The sequence below is a fragment of the Glossina fuscipes genome, unplaced genomic scaffold, assembly GCF_014805625.2.
Source record: "Glossina fuscipes isolate IAEA_lab_2018 unplaced genomic scaffold, Yale_Gfus_2 61594, whole genome shotgun sequence".
In the NCBI taxonomy this organism is placed as follows: Eukaryota; Metazoa; Arthropoda; class Insecta; order Diptera; family Glossinidae; genus Glossina; species Glossina fuscipes.
The window spans coordinates 410,178-432,132 of record NW_024003803.1 but is presented as its reverse complement, the minus strand read 5'-3'; the positions used below and the strand labels follow the sequence as shown (position 1 = coordinate 432,132).

The window sequence follows — 21,955 nt, the reverse complement described above, 5'->3', positions numbered from 1 at the left end:
TACAGGTTTTGATGTGTCGAAAACGGGTCTTCGAACATTGGAAAGGTTTTGCTATTCACAAGTCATATTGTTATTTGTAAGATTCTGTCCACAATTGAAAATTGACACATTGGCTGGTTGCAGTAGTATGACCAAGGCAAATTCTTGCAAATATTTTAATCTTGATTTTCTTGACATTGATCGGATATAAAAGTGAATTAAGATTAGGATTACCACGCAAGTAGTATGGAGTAGTACTGCGTTCATTGCTCCGCTATTGAATTATCGGAAAATGTTGTTCGAAAATTTCGATAAAGTTTAAAACCAACATAATAATAATAAAATACTGCCCCATTTGCCACAATACAGTGTATTTGTAAATTACTAATAGAACACTAGTTGCATGTTGTTGTGAAATAATAAAAATGAATAAACGTGGACTTTTCGATTAAATTTAAGTAAGAAGGTTTTGAAAGTATTTAAAGAAGCAAAAAGCTTCTTCCCCTACAGCTATCAGAAATTGCGTGAAAATAACGCAGATCATTTAAAAGCAGGATTAAGTTAGTACGATTTGTACAAAGTGATACTAAATCTTATAAAATTGTTAGTACAGCGATATTTATAAAGCTCAAGAGAAAAAACATTTCTTCGTTTTTTTTTTGAGATTTGATTATAAAATGTGACAAATTTGTAGTGATTCCGCATACCTGCATTCACAAGCAATTGATCGGAGTTTTCTACGCATTGTTTTTGCAGGTTGATAAAAACTGCAACACCCAACAACCTGAGAATAATTTACAAAACATGAACATATGCAACCAAAACAGTTCTCCAAAAACTGGGGTAGTTGCGTCGGCTGTTGGGCGTGTCAATAATTCCATAGATCAACAACAACCTGGGCAAGTGATTTTTCACGCGCAAGGCGAACAAACTATTAATGTCACGAAATCAGCTACGAGCGTCGCTGTAGTCACCTTATCAAATTGCGGCGATGGGGCTTCACAGAATAAGTTACAACCGCAGCAATCTCATCAGTCTGCTAAACAGCAAGTAGCAAATAAGTCCAACGTTCTGACAGTGAATCAAAACAATTTGACCACAATACATCCCATGTCTGTAAGTTGTTTAGGAAGTACTGCTTTCAATCGTGTAAAATTTTTTTTATTTGTTAGTATCAGCCTATTATTATGGATGCGACTTTTGATGAGGGTACAACATCAATATCATTGCAAGCGCGTTTACGTAAACGTGGGCAATCTGGCGATGATGGCGTCTTATCTGCAAATCTCAGTAGAGTCGACGATCAGCAAAACTTTGAACACGCATCTGGTATTGGCGGTGGAGGTTCCTCAGCTATAGAACCGATTGCAAAAAAAAATACGCCACTAGAGCAAAGCAATGCCGGTGAAGAGTTGTTTGCTAAAAATTTGTATGCATCGTTACGGACAGGAGAAAACAATTTACCTAGTTTTTGCAACAAACGCAGCAAAGGTATTTCTATATTGGCTAGTAGCGACGAGGAACCTAAGACGACTTACGGTCGACTAAGGGTCTTAACTGCTCCAACAAGTAGCGCGCAAGAGATGTTAGTGGCTGGCGTGTATAACGAAACCAATTCGCCAAACGAGCACGATCCTTCAGCCTTTTCGTTTGATGCAGCAACTGGCGTGGTTATGACAGCTCAACGGATTCTTAACTCCGGATCCGGCAGTCATCGACAGATAACACCTCCTATTTTACCTACTCGCCGTTGCAACACTTCCACGAACCTGAAACCCTCGTGCGTCACAGCTTCAACACAACGTCTTAATAGTGGGATAGTTTGTGCAAATCGCGGTAGCGGCGGAGAACACTCTATTACTCAGTTTGCGCTTATTGATGACGAAAACGTATCAGCATTGCAGCAAGTAACTAGGGGGGGAGGAGCGTTAACATTAGCGAGTCAATGGAAAAGTCAATTCGACGACTCAGAGGATACTACAGACAACGAATGGAAACAAGAGGGGCAGGTAAGGCGTTGCAATAGGTAAATAAAGCTCCAATTTTCCAATACATAATACGATTTAAGAATAACGTCAATTTATCAATATGCATTGTGAAATGTCAGCAGCTCATCTGTGTACGAATGCTCTCGTTTATCAGTTCTTATTAGGCAAAGACATACACGAATAACTGAATTGGAATGGAAGTTGTGCTGCGGAGCATAACTTCTATTTAAACTATTCGATTTCGCATATGTATGATTGCATGTTGAGATGCTTATTATAGTTGAGTGTACTAATTTGAGTTCGCCTATATTATGATAGCCAATTCTATGATATTAAAAACAAGAGAATGAATTTTATTAGAAAGATAAGCCAAACCTTCGAATTAGAGAAAAGAAAGGAGCTGGAAATTACAAATGAAGATAAGTTATTTATTTCATTTATAAAGCCAAATTATTAAGTGTTTGCAAAACCTTTAATCTATTTTTCACTTGAAAGGGCATTTATTGTGGAAAATTGGTACAATATATATTAACCAAAATAATTTCCATCGGTTTCTACAACATTTTACAATATTTTTGGCAACGTGACGATATCATGCCAAAAAACTTATATTGGTTTGGCAGTGATCCGCTCACCGCCCCATTTTTACACTTCTTCAACTTTGTAGATCAGCGTGCCAGCCAAGCCATGTTGCGCCGATCTGAATATGTAGTAATCAGGAGGCGTCTTATCTGGCGAGAATGCTGGATGTGGCAGAACTCCGAGCTTTCGAGTGGCCAAAAAATGGCATTTTCAGTCAATTCGTGTCGCCACTTTTAAACCATATAACCCAGTACTGACAATTAAGATGTTATGGAGCAGCATCACCATAAGCCCCTATATATTTGGTGAGTTTCGGCAGCAGATTTCTTTAAAAACCCAACAAAAAAAAGTAATAAATTTTAGAAGAAGAAGAATTTTGAGCGCCTCATGATTAGCGTCGGTGTACGCTGAATAAATCAGTAATATTAAATGGAAAGCTGATATTTTATGTAGAGGGAGGCCAAAATCATCGAGTTCAACCGTTATGTAGACTGGTATTTCCCATTTCTTTATCATTTTTACCTGTAGAAGTCGCTAATCAAAATTTTTGGGGATTAAATTACGCGCATTTATACAAAGGATTCTTCAAGGGTTGAAAAGGTCCGGGGAGGAAGTTTTGAGATAGTTGATACAAATTTGACAAAGTTAACACAAAGTTTATCAGTTTATAATTTACGAATGGGATTAAGACGAATGCAATTGCGGTCTGGCGAGCAATATTACATTATTGATCCAAAACACCTTATTCCGAAAAGACCAACTTGGGGACCAAAATAAACTTGATATCATGTGGATAGTTTATAGTAGAATCGGTACTATCTGCAGCAAAATTCCAAATGAAGCATTTGATAGAGAGGTTCGAACCTTCTTCATTTTTAGATAAATCAAAGCTTTTAGAGGAAATTACTTAAGGAGATGTAACTTCTTTTCAGATTTACAAAATTATATAAATATTTTCAACTAATGAGGAATGAACTTTATCGCCTGAGATATAAAAATTGAAATAGCCATGCGTAGACCTACTTCATGCAGTTTGCGAATAGTTTGCTGTTTTCATTCTAATGTAAACGAGTTGAATTGTAATTTGTTGAACCAATGTGGACATGAGCTGCAAAGAAAATATTTTCTAATTAGAACGGAGGCATCGACAATCAAGTTTAATATATTGTAACGTAAAATTTTCTTCGTATTTACGTGTTATTCGTAAAGCTTCCCAAATCAGGTTCCCAGTACTTAATTGTGAATTTACAATAGTGTATGTTTTATGTACAAAATTAAAATAACTATTTGCAGAAAATTATTTACAAATTTATTGAGATTTATTGAGGGATTGATTAGTCTAAACCACTTTATTTCATTAAGTGCACAATCGCATTTAATCGACTTTTTTCATTGAGAATCAATTCAATCCTACTATTCCCATAATGTTCCTTTATTTTGCGATGCTGGAAAAGATATCCAAAATCATAATTTATTTTTGATTACTTTGTCAACATATTGGAAATTCAGTTATGAGCAAATATAAGGCATTTTTATGTTGATTCATCTTATTAAACACATGGTTTTTGTAATAATATGCAAAGTGAACGGGATATTTATGTTTTCAATAACGTAATGCAGCTTAATTAATTATAACTGAGTTTTGTTAAAGGGTTCTTGTGGATAGGTGGTAGACAGCTTTTGAGTAATCAAAAATGTTTTAACAGAAAATATGACCTAAGTAGCAGCAACAAAAAACATTTATTCTACTTACGTTATTCTTAAAGGCAATGAAAACGACAAAGAAACCATTTTACCCCACCATACGCGTTGACGCGTGCTATATTATAGTAATGTGTAATGTAATATATAGAATTATAAAAATAGAAAAGGTGCGCTGAGCACTGACACTTTGTGTTCCCTACAAGGAACATTCGACTTAGCAGAAATGTCGAAACAAGCGGCTTATGGCTACAAAGGGGTAGTATATTTGCGACCTCTGATAATTGTCCTTATCAACTTTATGTGGGAATGTTATTGTAAACTTTGCAGAAGAAAAAAATTTTTGTATTAGCTTAATAGATGTTTTGGACTTTCTAGAATATAGGGAAAAAAAAGAAAAAATATTGTTCTAGAAATTACTGGCTCCTTCTTCAAGAACTCCGAAACTACTATTATTCGTGTTGCGAAGTTGTAACCAATATTTTAACGCTTAATTATTAACTTCTCTGGCTTAACTTAACTTCACTGACAAATAGATAAAATACGTCATTTTCTTCTTTTCCGGGATGACCCGGATAAGTAGTTATGAGGTTTCAAACGAATAGACCGGATGCTTCTACTTAGAAATTAAAAATTTGTTGATTAATAAAAAAGTGCAAAAAAAGTTTATTTATACCGTTTTCCACGAAATACGATTTTTTCAAAACGGCGCATAGCGTAATTTCAATAATTTCATTCTCTTCCTTCGAATTTTTTATACCGTTTTAAAAAAAAATGTTGTACAAAGAAGTGTACAGCATATGTTAATAGAACACTAGACAATAGCGAAACATTGACTTTTTTGATCGGAATTTGATCTTTTTTATATAAATGGTCGCAAGTCACAGAGAAAACGATATATCGAAAAAATCGCTCGTACATATTTAGCTCAGCTAGATTTAGCTACTGCCCAATAACTATACGGCCGTATACAATGTTTTTCTTTTATTTTATACTTTTACAACAGTATATGTAAACAATATATTAATAATGTAAAGTGTTTCAGTGCCGCATGGGCATTTATCTAGCAAAATATGTGTTCACTTCAGTAAAATTTACACAATTTTAATTAAAGTGAAATGCCCAACACAAATATGTGATATATATTATAAACCATACAATAATGGTAATATATGTGATATAAAATCTACATTAAAAGCGTTTCGAAGCTTTACAGCGACTGTTGCTTTAATCTTCTTTTAAAACTTGTAATGATTTCTGAGTTTTTAAAAAATGGTGGCAAATTACAGTACTCCAAACTGCCTTTATATCCAATTCTTTGTTTCCCGATTTCTAAACGTTGCCTGTGTACACGTACAACAGATCAATGTCTTGTATTGAAATCAAGCTGATTTTGCTATAATTCAATCGTTTGACATCCTACATTATCCACAAGTTTGTAAATGTATATCAACAGTCGAATGTTACCACCATATACAAGCAGAACTGGTTGAGCCACGCTTTTTTATGGGGCCATTGTTCAAAACAACGTTGCAAGTGCTTTGTCTCACATAATTTGAAGGGATTTCCAGTCAATGTTGTTTCTGTAAATATAAATCAGAAATAAATATCTTATCCAAAGATCAGGCCTTTCGCCCCCTTGTTTACTTTGAATCTTAGTTTGAACAATGCGACTATAATCGATATTCTTTGATATCAGTGTACTGTTCAGGACCATAAGTTTTTGAGGAAAACCAGATTTGTTTATTGTTCAACTAAAGATAGGGACGAGATAACGAAGCAGAACCCATGGATGTCCTAATAGTAATCTAGGCGATATGTGAGCAGAATCTGCTGTTTTACTGACATCCATGTTTAAAATTAAATCAGTACCAGGCACGATTCAATGACGATACTGGCTCTCTACGCAGCAAAACGTTAACATAAACTTGCTTTGATTTTTCTTTTTTCTTTAGAATAAGTATTACCAACATAACTCTCTGTTTCGTGAACTTTGAGGCGATTTTTCTTAGCACCTCCCTTCCTCTCATTGACATAAGTATCCTTGAAATCGTTGGCATTCAAAGTAACCTCTATATTCTTCATTACCATCTATGAACGAACGCTACTATCGTTCAAAAATTTCGGAGTCTTTTTTGAATCATCAATTTTTTTTTCTTTTTTGGTTTCTTCTGCTGCATCTGGCTTCTTCTTTTCTACACTGCCTTTCATAATTTCGTTTCATGATTCAATTTCCAAAGCTTTTCTAAGTTGATCAGTAATCATAAAGGTTTTATAAACTCGAACATCAATATGAAAAAGTAACAAAATTATATTCGGCCACGGCTGAATCTTTTATACCGATCTTGGTTTGATACTAAGGAATAGTAAGAAACATTATGCGATCTCTGAAGCTTCTTTTTGGGTGCTGCAAAAATCGATGAGACAATGAAAATTCAATTTTTGTGAACATGTTGCAGGACCAACAACGGAACATAAATGAAAATTTTTGTCGTTGTTTCCTCATTTTGATCTGGTATATGTAACAAATTATGTTAGATTGAAGTCTCTAGGAATAAGAATTTTACTTCCTGGCGACGCACAAACCATCACAAAATTAAAGAGCTCCAATAAGATTGTGGAAATAAACAAAAAGTGTTCATAGCTATCACCAAAGGATAAGGGGTATATTCATTTTGTCAAAACGTGACAAATACAACGTCATGGTTTATAAGCGACGATCAAAAAACCATTTTTTTCTATTTTTGAAAACCGACGTGACTTCAAATGTTTTTCTCTGGTCGCATCCTTCGACCGTTTTCGCTCAATTGTGATCTATCTGCGTGCAAAAACTTCCAATTTTTGACGCCAAATTTGAAGCCGATTCCTACATTTGTGCAACCAGCACGCTATTTACCACAGACGTTACACAGACAGACAGACAGAGAGACAGGCGGATACGCTTAATTCATTTTAGAATTTGATGCTGATCATAGATATATACATATATGCGGTTTTTGAGGCTTTCTACTTGGTGCTGCAAACGTTTTGACAAAATCAAATAAACCCCTTATCCTTTGGTGATAGCTATGAACACTTTTTGTTTATTTTCACAATCTTATTGGAGCTCTTTAATTTTGTGATAGTTTGTGCGTTGCCAGGAAGTAAAATTCTTATTCCTAGAGACTTCAATCTAACAAAATTTGTTACCTATACAGATCAAAATGAAGAAAGAAAGTCAGCATCCACAGCGACAACAGCAAAGGCGAAAATTAATAAATACAAGTTTACAAGTTTCCAAAATTTTTAGGCAAAAAATCAAGCACGTTAATATTATAGTTAATATTATATATATATATATATATATATATATATAAACATATTATTATCATTATTATTATAATATATTTATATAATATAATTAATATATGTATATAATATATGTATATATATACCTAACATGTATATGTATGTACCTATACCTATGCAAATGGGATCATATGATTATTATAGAAAAGGAAAAAGCAAGATGGCACGGCAACCAGGTTGCTTGAACAAGAGTTTGCTATTTTTATCATAATACATATAAAAAGATCAAAAAGGTGATTGTGGTTGCCAAACATGCATATATATTCATATATATTTATTAATATGTAACAATGCTACACTGGACACTGATCATGTGCCCTTTCTTAAGTTTCTGTCGCTCCGACGACGAAAAAAAGATAATCCCTTTTCTTTGCATTATGTACGATTGTTGTTTTCTATTACTTGTTATAAAAAAATGTAGAAAAAGCAGGGGCAGGCTTAACGTTTGCTTGTTTATGAAAAATTAATATTATATAACCAACTACAATGTCATAAAGATATAAATAAAGACAAAATTGTATAAAATTTGTAAGTAGTAAATGAAGTAGTAAACCAGCACGACATAGACGCAAGAATAAAACAAGAAGCCATGGAATGCAGTATGAGGTCATCGCCGCTGTTATAGAATTTATTAAAAAGCCAATTGAAATAGTATTAAAAATAGTCCAACAACCACGTTTTGAATGTGAAAGTGTGCATTTAAAACAAGTTCTTTGCAAAATTTTTGCGTTTGCTTGCATTTGAAGTTCAGTTACCGCAATTATAATTTCCGTAGCATAATTTTGATATGTCAAGAGCTTATTCATTGAAAATAAATCGGAACAATTTATTCTGTCTGACCTTAACTTGATAAGATATAATATATTGTGTATTTGTTAAATATTATTTACTTAATATATATGTATATGTAATATATATTTTATATTAGAGAAAACATTCATTTCCTTTTTTATAAGTTCAAATGATTTAAATTTTCTCATTTATACGCAAAGCATAACCATACTAATTTTGTTTTCTTTACAATTGCTCTGTATGTAGTAAAACAACTAAATACTTCAGCCAGCAGACGCATGTGGCGAAGATGTGTTTACTAAACATCCAGAAAAATGTGCAAACCGTCACACCTGCTTACGTATAGGTAATCTTCCAATGAGATGCGATAGTAGCCTATAAATGATTGAAAGGTTACAGCTAGTTTTACGCATCAGCGAATGTGTAAACCTTTCAACTATGTTTGCAAAAAACAAAGTAGTAGTAAGGATTTAGTGTAATTTGATGCAATTGCTGGAAATATGCGTGGTTTCCTTTATAATCTGAGCTAAACAGTTCGCATAGTTCTCTCAACAGGTCTCTCTCAGTTGTCATAATTTCAGTGTCGCGTCCTTCCGCAGTTACGTGGGTCGAATGTCGTAGTAGCGATTTATGTATGTTGAAGCTATCGCGAACAGCGATTTGGCTACCAGGGAAATTACAGATTATAGAAGGTATTGAATCGAATAGTATATTGAAGCTTTAGCAGGCTGAAGCGAAAAGTCTGCCCGCTTTTAGGTTTTTGCAAACAAACTTCGAAGTGGGACGTAAGAGTTCCGATTGGCGAATTTTTTTTTTATAAAGAATTAAATTCGAGATCATGAGTACTGAAATACAGTTCCGTTGCGATTTTATACCACAAGACATCTGAGCGAAATTCGAGATTGTAGTTCATCCAGGTAGCGTTTTCAACTACCTGTGTTTCACAGACAGCGAATATACCAGGCTAAAATATTCCTGTGTGTGTATTTACTGCGGAAAATTTCGTTCGTAGCCCATGGATACTGCCGTGGTGAATTTTGAATCTATATCACCATATCTAACATTTCAAATCAATTCGGATGTATTTCGCTTTGGGAATACTATTGGGCGTGGCTCCAGGAGTGTCCCAGACCGAGAAGCGTCAGTTGATCATCGCAGAATTCATCGCGTCAATGGGGTTTGATCCGATTAAGTGTTGGAATAATAAAGCACTCCTTCCACAAAAGAGAAATACAAGCTTGTTTTTGCGAAATATAGAATATTTTCGTTTAAAGCCCACACGTCTTTGCACGATTTTTTAATATAAATTATGAGGTTCTAATCATCGAGATTTTTTTTTCTCAGTTTATTTCCGATTAGACTTTATTCTTTCATAATCAGAAATAAGTTCCTCCTTTGTGAGTATATTTTAATTCTGCCAATTTTACAACTTCTGCTCTTTGCAAAAAAAATTGACCACACCTATCCAATATTACAATACAAAATATGTATCAAAATATAAACATTTTTTCAATACCTTTATAACACGAAGAGACAAGCTTGAGAAACTCCATAAAGTATACAAATTCTTGGCCAGTTTCAACCCCTGAATCCACCTAAACATGTCCGCCTGTTCGTTTGTCCACCTGTCTGTTTGCGTAACTTTGTAGTATTTGTGGAAAACATTCGCCTCAGCGACTTTGAAGATGTCGCCTGAAAATATGGAATTGACATAAACATTTCGAAGGACACGTCTACAACGTCCACATGCCTCTACAACAAAAACTTTTATTTTGAAAATAGAAAAAATCGACTGCGCGCTCTCCATATTATATAGCATGAGAATTTAGTTCTTTTACTTCTTTGTGATATAAAAGATTCGGTCCCGACCGAATCTAATTTTCTTACTTGCTTATTTGTCAAAATTTATAAGCTTGCAGAGATAGCAGTGCTACATAAAACACTTTTCCAAACTAACAATGATGAATAGCGTCCTGGTCGTAAGAAAATAATTCGAATCGGTATTTAATAGTATGCTTTACAATTTTGGGAAAGGTTGACACAATATTAAATGGTCCTTAATTGTTCAAGGTTAATGAAGGTCTGGATTTCGTTATTAGTCTTATTTTCCATTTTCGAGGAAATCGTGAGATGATGAGCATTGTGTGGGCAAAACGTAGTGAATGATAGGAGATAAATCAAAATATAAGCTTAATTTCCTTAATAGAAACTCCATTGACCACTGTGGATCATCTAGATAATAGATATATATCAATGCCAGTAGCATCTTTTTTTTCGCAAAATTTGCCGCATATTTTTGAGTTCGTATTAGAAATGGTCTTAGAATAGAATTTTCTTATTTTTGAACGCAAAAGATTCTTCGTCCGGTTGTGTAGTGTTTATATTCTTTATTTATATATTATTAAAATATTTATTTCTTGTAAGTTTTATTATTTTTTTTTACAATGTTGTGTTATGTTGATTATGTTGTGTTATTTTTTACGAAAGTAATAGGTGGGTAAGTATGTATCTCATGAGATAGCTAGGGTAGCCAACACTTTATACTTTTAGAAGCATTGCCGGATATAACAGCTTATGTCCACGAAATTATGATATATATATATGCGTATGTACAAATAATTTATTCGTATGTACGTTAATTTGTTCAAGAGTAGAATAACAAAGTCCTACAGGTGGATTACGGCTGCGTATTGCATGACGACACCTGGATGCAGTAGCACCATAGTTCTCGATTAGCTCTGACGTAGCCGCGCTTGAGTCCTATTCAGCGCTTCCTCAATAAATGAGTGTATAATTTGGTAAATTGTGTGCCCTGATATTTTGGCTAATGACTTCTGTGACGTTTCCATATGACTAATTTTATCAAATATTGTTGTTTACCTACCTCTTTTATAACTGCTAAATTTCAATTTTTCTGCTAAAAATACATTCTGGCCGCAGCTTTTTCTCTCACTTTCAACTTTGGTTCTACATATGATTTTACTTCTGAAAAATGTTCTTTTGATATGATTAGATCCATTCTCGATTTGATATGACGGTCAAGCATTTGTGTTATAGGTGACTTTCCAGCTAGTGCATGCGTAGTTCGACGATATGCTAATAAAATTTTACGGATTCCTGCTTTCACAGTTAATTGTTTTTAATTCATCTTTCATCATTCGAGCATAACTTTCGTTTTGTCGTATTTTGTTCTATTACTTATCAGGAATCATGTTGCGAATAATGTCCACTCGCTAATACTTAAGGAATTCAAAAATTTGACCGCATTTTTGAATCATCGATTTGGTAGTTATTGTGAAGATCACACAGACTTCAGGCTATTTGGTATATGCCAACAAACACTAAAAGTTAAGAACATTTAAACGGGCAAAGTCCAGGTAGACACGTTAAAATGGGACCCTTGCTTAGTTTCAGCAATACACAGGTCATTTTGACGTATTAGGACGTTATTGTTGACAATTTAAGAAATTTTTACTGTATTTTTAGTATCTGTAACTTTCCACAAGTCTTAACTTCGAGCAAGTTACATCATACGACTCACATCAAAATGTGCTGTATGTAATTCTCGTAAAATTTTACTTCTTAATTTTGACGGTATATGTACTCTCGTACCTCCCAGCAGACAATCCTGTTATAATGAGAATTCGGATTGATCAATACTAAAGTTTAGTTGCGGTTCGGCTATTTTGCATTCTTGAAGAGCAGGCATTAATTGATGCATGGCGGTACAATTGCGCCTTCAGCAGCTGATTCCTTTGCAGGTTTACGATGGTCATGTCCTGACTGTAGAAAGCGGGATATTGATTTCTACAAGCTCTTCACGGAGACGAGAAATTGTTTCTCAGATTTGAGCAAAAATCTCGGCTCTTTGTGGGAGAAATTTGAATTAATCAAGACTAGGTTTGATGAATGTCGGTATATTGCGCAGTCATCTTCCTCTCCAGCTAACATAGTCTCAACGCGTAGCGTAGCGTGTGGTTCGTCACCTCCTAAGTCCGTTTCGTTGGTGCAAGTTAGCGATTCCCTAAAGGCTACAAATAATGTTAGTGTTTCTGCTACGGCTGAGTCGGTTGGTAACATAGATGTTACAAATAGTCCGAGAAGTCCTTCTGGCTTGAGCTATGCTGAAGTGGCAAGGGTATCTCCTCCCATAGATGTCACTCAATCTTCTCAGGCGTCATTGCCCAAAACTAATAAGGGTAATACTAAATCGTCCTCTCCTCCTCGCTGTTCGGGTGTAAATGCTGGTCGCCAAACTGAGCAAGCTGCTCGTGCAAGTGTGGTTACCCCCTCTATATTTTCCCCAACTCATAACTCCCCATCCGTTAACCCTGCTGCTCCCAGTACTGATGACATATGCTTGAAGGCAGTTCCTCCTAGAAAGGCCATATTTGTGTCAAGACTGGCACCAGATACCTCTGTTGAAAACATAAGGGGTTATCTGGCTGCGAAAGCCCCTTCTGTCAATTTAAAGCGAGTTAGTATTTTCAAACTGGGTCCTTCTCAAGCTAGAGCTATCTCATCTTTTAAAATTCTAGTTCCGACCGAAAATATGGATTTGATTTTAAATAAAACTTTGTGGCCGGTTGGATCATTAATTAAGGAATTTATCCCTCGGGACCGACCCCGTAATGCGAATGCATTAGCTCTTTCCCCTTCAAAAAACTAAATACTTCTTCAGCCTCATTTTCTCTCATTTATCAAAATGTTAGGGGCCTAAACTCAAAAATTCGTTCTACCTTCCTAAATTCAGTGAGTACGGAGTTTTCCTGTCTGGTCTTCACTGAAACATGGCTGAAGCCAGTTCTACATTCGTCGGAACTTTTCCATAATTCGTTTCAAGTTTTCAGAAACGATCGATTGTATCGCAATGGTGGTGGTGTTTTAATTGCCATTTCTACGGCACTCCCCACCTATTCGTTTGAATTTCCAACTACTCCCGATGTTGAATTTATCGCCATTCGAGTGAAATTTCCTAACAAACACTTATATGTGACCTGCTCCTATATTCCCCCAAATTCGGATATCTCTGTATGTAAGAAACAGGCTGCCCTCATTTGTGAAGTGGCCAAGCAATCTAAATCTACCGATATAGTCCTTGCGTTGGGTGACTTCAACTTGCCTCAAGTCAATTGGTTTTACAGTGATAGTTCTGGCTGTTTGATTCCTTCCTCAACATCTGATAAAGCCGTTGTGTTCTTCAATGAATTATTTGATAATAATTTAGTTCAATACAATGGTACCCCTAATTGTAATGGGAGATTTCTTGATCTCTGCTTTGCAAATTTTCCTGAGGTTTGCGTTAATCGTTGTCTTCCGTTTAGTTTACCTGAGGATCCATATCATCCAGCATTGGGTGTTTCCTTTCATTACAAGTCTGTTGGTTCGTTGAACCTCTATAACGTTCCAAATTCAAATTTTTCATATCAACGTTATGATTTCCATAAAATCAATGTTTCCATACTAAAATCTCATCTTTCTCATTTTGTGCTCGATTTCTCAGAGGGAAGCATTGATAGCTTACTGTCGTCGTTCTACAATGTATTAAATCAAGCTATTTCTGCATCCGTTCCGATCAAGCAGTCCCGTCCTCGAAGTAAGGATCCCCCGTGGTTTAATAAGACAATTAAATACTACAAGAATAGGAAAAACAAGTTGTTCAAAAAATTTTCGAAAAGTGGTTCTTCTTTCGACTATTTCGCTTACTCTGTTGCAAGGCATAAATTTAATTCCCTCAACCGCCAATACTACTGCAGATACCTTCAGTTTGTTAAATCCTCCTTGTTTGCTAACCCTAAATACTTTTTTAAGTTCGTTAATTCCAAAAGAAAAATCTCCATAAACCCGTCGTTTGTGTCTTTTAATGGCTCCGAGTCCTCGGATGATTTTGAATCCTCAAATCTATTTGCGGAATACTTCCGACAGAACTTTTCAACTGCCAATTTTGATTTATCGGAAAATTATCCATATTCGATTTCTAATTCGGTTTCAATTCCTAACTTTGTTATATCGGAAAATGACGTTTTTGAAGGATTGAACTCTCTGAAATATAATTGTTCGCCTGGACCCGATGGCATCCCCTCATGTGTACTTATATCTTGTGCTGGCGAGCTTTGTGATGTTATCTCAAAGATTTTTAATAAGTCTTTGAATTTAGGTGTTTTCCCTTTGTGTTGGAAGACTTCTTTCCTTATTCCTATTCACAAAAGTGGTAGTAGGCAACTTGTAGAGAACTACAGAGGCATCGCCAAGTTGAGTGTCTTACCTAAACTGTTCGAGCGAATTGTGGAAATTGTATATTTCTCCTTTCCAGCATGGTTTTCGAAAGGGAAGATCTACGGTGACCAATCTGTTGGAGTTTACTTCTTATGTTTTCAAGGCTTTTTCTAGTGGTTCTCGCACTGATGTCATTTACACTGACTTTAGCAAGGCGTTTGATATGGTTAATCATAGACTTCTTAGATTTAAAATCCAGACCTCTGGCTTTCCTCTCTTCTTAGTTGAATGGTTAAGCTCTTATCTGTATGGTAGATCATTCAGGGTTTTGTTTAACCTCATTACCTCGGATGAATTTCCCGTGACGTCTGGCGTACCTCAAGGTAGCCACTTGGGACCTATTTTATTTAATCTTTACATCAATGATTTGCCCTCCGTGATTAAATTCAGTAAGATTTTAATGTATGCTGATGATGTGAAACTGTTTACTTCTTTTTCCGTAGAATCGCAATCACATCATCTTCAAAGTGATTTGAACAATTTGGTTGCATGGTGCTCCCTCAATCTTCTGAAGCTAAATCTAAATAAATGTAAGAAGCTTTCTTTCTTAAGAAGGAAGTCGTTTAGTACCCAATACTTCATTGATTCGCACAGGTTGGAAGACGTCGATTCGTTCATTGATTTAGGCGTTCTATTCGATTATAGGTTACCTTTCAATTTGCATATTGAGTCCTCGTTAAGCAAAGCTAGGTCCACTCTTGGTTTTATAAAGAGGTGGTCCAAAGAGCTTGATGATCCTTATATTACTAAAAGGCTTTACACGTGTTTGGTTAGACCTATTCTTGAGTATGCCTCAGTTGTGTGGTCTCCTTCATACAGATGCTACGTTGGTTCAATTGAATCTATACAAAAGCAATTCTTGCTGTTTGCACTTAGGAATTTGGGTTGGGACCCGATTTCCCCTCTTCCACCCTATGAAAATAGGTTGCTTCTGTTATCCTTACCGTCACTCGAGAAACGTAGATTTGTTCTTGGGGTTTCCTCCCTAATCAAATTAATAAATGGTGCAATTGATTCGCCCGCATTACTTCGTGAGATTTGCTTTAATGTCCCTAACCGCTTCTCTAGGTACTTTATGTTGATAAAGCTTAGTCAATGCAAATATAACTTTGAACTTAACTTTATCTTTTTTGATTGCAATTTTTAGGCCATTCAAACATTTTTTCATTAGCAAGTTGTTAATTAAAAATAAGATTACTCAAATTGGGGATATATCTGCCATCATAATTTACTAAGAACAATTATTCATACTTCTTACGCGCCTGCGGATAGTTTGTATGGCGTTAACATTTTGTGTGTGTACACCATGTTGGTCAATTATACAACTAAAATTTGCATTTTATACACTAAAAGATTATTTAATTAACTCCCACGCCGCATTCCTCTAAACGTTTTCGAACTATTAATGGACAATATTATCCGGAACCGTTAGTTCGATATCATCAATAAATACGGTCGCTGCATGTGTTCTGTTTAATAATTTTTGAATTACACGCTGCCAGCTTTCTGCGGGCAATTCCATACCATAATCTCTTAGGGTCGTAAAAACTAAGATGCGTATTTAAATACGACGTCTGTTCTCGTGAATTTTCATACGGAGGTATGCCCTAGTTAAATCAGGAGTAGTGTTTTGCTTCTCCGAGAAGACGAAAAAGAAGAATTTTTTAGGTAGGGGAAGAAAAATCGTTAATAGAAAACTTCCAAATTAATAAGTCTCAATATTAAAAAAATCCCAGCAACGGGACTGTAATAAGTGTATACAAAACCGTTTTCATTTAATAAAAATAGTGTAGCATCAATAAACACAAAATATAATCAAATCAAACCTCAATGTCTATTGGACATTAGTGTGACGTGTGGACAAGTCCTTGGTCAGATTTGTGTAATTTAAATTTAGGAAAGTGCTTCTTCACGAATTACTGGTGATCCTGAATCTTTTCCAAAATAAAGAGTCGCATTATTAATATTCAAAATTGTAGACAATTTAGAACTTTCAGTAATAAGGTAATATTACAATTATTCCCTATGGTATCATTACTGTGATGGATACGATCGTTTATTTCTTACCCTTTCAATTTGGCTTTGAGACGCACTTTCTTTAAGTGACCTTTTTTCTTAGAAAATAAATAAATTCTGCTTTTACGAGCACACTTGTCCATTGAACCAGTCCCGTTGCCGTATCATTAACAATGTTTTTTTCTATTCGTATAATTTTTTCCTTTTATGCTTACGATTTTTTTCGTTTTGCAGTTTGTTTTACCACATTCCTCAATGTACTCCGTTCACGTTGTATATCTCTCCGTCTCTCTGACAATCCGATTGTCATTGCTGTATTTAACACTTTGTTTAATGTCAGATCATTAAGGTCCAGCAATCGTTTTTATATCAGTTTATTACCGATACCACACACACATAGATTCCGTAGAGACATATTTAGGTGGTTTCAAAACTTGCGTTTAATATATGATTTGCGTAACATTACCATAAAGTTTCTCGTAAGCTATGCTTCTTCCTCGTTCCCTTAAATAAAATCTGCAGTTTTGTACTACTTTTTACTACTACTAATGTTTCTGGCTAGTTTTTAACGATGCCCTTGTATGCAAGTGTAGTTGGTTTAGCAAGACTTATTTTATCACAAACAAACAATAGAAGATTAACTTTGCTTTTAATTTGCAACCAGAAATTTTCAAAGCCAAACGTTTCACTCATCGTGACCAACAACACTAATGCGCATCAAATGTCTTAATATGTAAAGATGATAAAAGTAGGGGCATAATTTTGCTACACATCGTCGAAGGATAAGGGTTATATTCTTTTTGTCAAAACGTTTGCATCGCCCAAAAAGAATCTTCAGAGACCCCACAAAGGATACATATTCTTGTACAGCATCAAATTCGGAACCGATTTAGGCATGTCCGTCTACCCGTCTGTCTAATGTGTATTGTAAACTTCCTTCTGACCGCATAAATTAATCTATCGACTTAAAATTTGGCAGAAACATTGGAAGTTCCTGCGCGCAAGTTGATGCTGAGAAATCGCGATAGAGCAAATCTATTGAAGGACATGCCTACAGTACCACTATTGTTCATAAACTGCAAGGGGTACTTTTACAGAAATATGAAAGTATATTCTATTAAAGATTCTGTAGTTTTTGTGCAAAAATGGTGCAAATTGACCACGCCTGCCGAAAGTGCGTCATAATTAAATTTTTTTTCCAATACTCATATAACCCATAGAAATAAACTTCAAAAATCTTATAAAGTGCATAAATTCCTGGCTAGTTTCAAATTCAAAATGTACCTAAACATGTCCAGCCGTTCATCTGACCAGCTGCGTGGTAGCAGCGATCAACATTCTCTCGTTCGCAAAAATGAGGATGTCGCCTATAAACTTGCAACAAAATTTGAAAAGTTCGCAAACTTTTCAAACAACACGCCTACAAAACTCACACGCATATCCCAAAAAAGTTGTAAACACCTTTTTTTCCGTTACATACTTGTTACTTGTAAAGTACAGCACATATATCATATAATTTTTCAATTTTATTTTGAAGATAAAAAAAATCGACCGCGCCCTAAAGTAAAAAGTACGTAATAAAGTACAGAAGATCATGAAATAATTTACTTGGAAAATTCAGTTTGTTAGATACACAATTCATAAAATACAACGAGGAAAAATGAACTGTACGCAAGCGAGTAATAATGGGAATTATATGCGTTCTATAGCAATTAATGAAAAAGTTCATGTAATCCACCTTAATAAAGAAAAAGTAAGGCGTGATAAGATTCACCAAGAATTATAGCTTGACTAGAATTATCAGTAACCAGATTTACGCTCATCAAAAAGTAATAGATAAAAGATCTTGATTGACGGTGAGGATTGAAACTGCTTTTCAGGCAATTGTGCTTAGATATCAAGGCGGAGAGGACGGATAAGAAATAGGAAGATTTAGGTGGCTAAAATAAATTATAGTTGAAGTCATTTACTATAACAGCTTTGTTGAAGAATCTCAATAAACCCACATACTCTTTTTCGAGAGTGTCAATATCTCCTCTTGGCTGCTCTATCGAGGAGTTTGCTAATATCATAGCATAGTTCTACAAATAAGGTTTCGCAAATTCTTTCAGATATTTAAATTCTATCCCATACTGCAAGTTCTTGGGTACATAGATGGCGACTCTTCTATTCCTACTTGCAGAGCGATTGTTTCATTTTCATTTATTCATTTACTAAGTAACTACAAAGCCATAGCCGTCGAATACCCAGTCACATAGAAACAAAAACTATAACAGAAATGAGTATACAAGTCAGCGGGCAAGGCATACATTTGATTCACACACCAATATCATTGCAGATACCTTCAGTTTGTTAAATCCTCTCTGTTTGCTAATCCTAAATATGCATCACGTGTACTTATATCTTGTGCTTTCCCTTTGTGTTAGAAGACTTGGTTCTTTATTCCTGTTCACAAAAGTGGAAGTAGACAACTTGTAGAGAACTACAGAGGCATTACCAAGTTGAGTGTCCTGCCCAAACTTATCGAGCGAATTGTGACTCAACATATAGCCTTTGCCATCAAATTGCATATATCTTCTGTCCAACATGGCTATCGAAAAGGAAGATCTGTGCTCACCAATCTGTTAGAGTTTACTTGTCATGTTTTCAAGGTTGTTTCTAGTAGCTCTCGCACTGATGTCGTATACACTGATTTTAGCAAAGCGTTTGATTTGGTTAATCATAGACCACACATCTTTAAACTCCAAGCCTCTGGCTTCTCTTTCTATTTACTGAAATGGTTAAGCTCTTATCTGCACAATAGACCATTCAGGGTTTTGTTTAATTTCATTATTTTGGATTAATTCGCCGTGCCGTCTGTACTAAAAGTATGTCCGCGCCTGGTTTTATAAAGAGGTCGTCCAAGGAGCTCGATCCTTATATTAAGAAGAGGCTGTACATGTGTTTGGTTAGACCTATACTTGAGTATGCCTCTATTTTGTGGTCTCCTTCATATAGGTGCTATGTAGATTCAATTGAATCGGTTCGAAAGTAATTCTTGCTGTTTGCCCTTAGAAATTTGGACTGGGACCGGATTTCCTCTCTTCCACCCTATGAAGATAGGTTGTTTCTATTATTCTTACCGTCACTTGAGGAACGTAGATTTGTTCTCGGGGTTTCCTTCTTAATCAAAGTAACAAATGGTACTATTGACTCGCCCGTATTACTTGAAATAACCTTTAATGCCATTTTATCTTGATTAAGCTTAGTTAATGTAAATACAATTATAAGTTGTTTGCAGAAACCTAAATGATATCTATCACTGATTCTCATTATCAGACTCTTTAAAGTCTATTAAAGCAACTTTGCTTAATATGCGCGACTTACCTGTGTCGTACTTAAACTAACATATTATTCTTAATGTCTCATTTTTTATTTAAAATAATACTGTGTTGTTAACGTGTTGACTGCCAACCTTGTGCATGTTTGCAATATTTTAGGGAATCAGTTGCAACCTGGATCTGTTCTTATTGTGAGTGTGCTTCTGTGCTAGATGTGTATATGCTTTTTTTTTTCTCTTTTTATTTATTTATACATGAATTATTATTTTCAAGTTTGTAATTTATTTTTAAACTTACTTTATTATTATTATTGCTAATCTTCTCGCTTTCTTCCTTTTTATTGTATACTAGTTTTAAAATAAGATTTTCTATTAAGATGAACTGAATTCGACAGTAATATTGTTTGGTTGAATTTCATGTGTAAATGGGTAAAATAAAATAAAAATGCTGATTCGAGCAGATTATGGTCGATGTCGTTGACTATCTGAGCGCCCAATAGCCAAAACTGAATTATAAATAAATAAATTTATGAGAACTGGATTTGAAGTTGGACACTAAAAATCTACAAGTACTTTACTATACTATTTTGCAAATGACGAGGGTGTGATACGACCAGTCAATTTTGATCGCTACAACCACATGATTATCGAATTTTTTTGAGGTAAAAGCGAACATATGTAGTTTCAACAGGACGGCACCACATGCTGTACAACATACTTCGTTTTAGCGTTATTGCGCAAGAAGTATCCCATACGTGTAATTTCACGTTTTGGTAGTGTTTCGGCCGGTTGGGGTTTTTTGGGAGGATTTGAAAAGAGTCGACCTTATACGCACAATCATCAAACTCTCGGGACTTGAAAATGAACAATCTTCAAGCTAAAGAATCCAGTCCAGTAAGGTGTTCCGTGGGGGAATAAATATAAATATAAATTAAAATATAGCCTGCCAAACAACCAACTGTCAGATGTAAATCTTATCAGAAAGAAACTGCAACCAACTTCGGAATTGTTTTGATGCCATTTTTACTCGCGTTTTTTTTTTCATTCGTAAAATGAATTCATTGGAAAAGTGTAACCAATTAAACCATATAATAAAACAAATCTATATAATGGTTGCAGGGATGGTATCTAGATCGACCCACAAACGCCCACCAAATGAAACGCCAAATAGAGCCAATGGCGTATGCAATACCACATCAAAGGGATCACGTTGTGATCCCAGGACCACCTTTCCAAAAGCTATAGATCCCAATATAAATGTGTATCATCAAAAGCAAATATCAGCAAAAAGGAATTACCTATATTGCATAAACTGCATAACTGGGAGTGGCCATACTGGAGGGGACGTCTGATATACAAAAAATATATAGAAAACAGCAAAAAATCGGTCCAGAAGGCACATAGGGCAAAGGAAAGTACTAAAAACAATGTCAGTGGAACCATTGCATCGTGAATGATATTACCCGAAAAATCCTTTGAAAATTTATTCAATTCCCAGAATTTTCAAACATCTAAGTCTCCTATACTAAACAATTTAATGAGAACGCAACCAAATCTGAGGCCATATGTAATGAAGAAATGTGTCAAGAAAATATGCTAGATACCTGGTATCGCAAAGTAGACGTCTTTAATTATTCCTAGACGGAACAGATAGCCCTCTTAAAAATACTTAATAATAAACATGGACAAACTAATGAAATTCAATCATTATGGAAAGTCGATACTGCGAGAGGCAAAACACATATCAGCCACGTTATGCACCCTTATGCGCAATAAACGCCTTCCACAAAACACTAAATTACTGCTTACAAAACCGCTGATCGTCCAGTCCTGAACTGCGAATTTCCAATCTGGTTTTCTATTTTACCGATAGTAACCAAAGAATTGGAAATAATTGAGCGAAAAATTGTGAAAAAATGTATGGCCAAACATTATCAAAATTAAGAATTTGATG

At 35.1% G+C, this 21,955-nt stretch overlaps 1 protein-coding gene across 2 annotated transcripts in view; it reads left to right on the top strand.

Moving 5' to 3' along the window:
- The window catches only part of LOC119643764 (tau-tubulin kinase homolog Asator), a 63,349-nt gene that overhangs the window by 6,002 nt on the left and 35,392 nt on the right, over positions 1 to 21,955 (top strand). For both annotated transcript variants that reach the window (XM_038043228.1, XM_038043229.1), the window contains exons 7-8: positions 736 to 1,095; positions 1,152 to 1,988. In XM_038043228.1, coding sequence (XP_037899156.1) covers positions 736 to 1,095; positions 1,152 to 1,988 — 1,197 coding nt within the window. The remainder of the gene's footprint in view (positions 1 to 735; positions 1,096 to 1,151; positions 1,989 to 21,955) is intronic.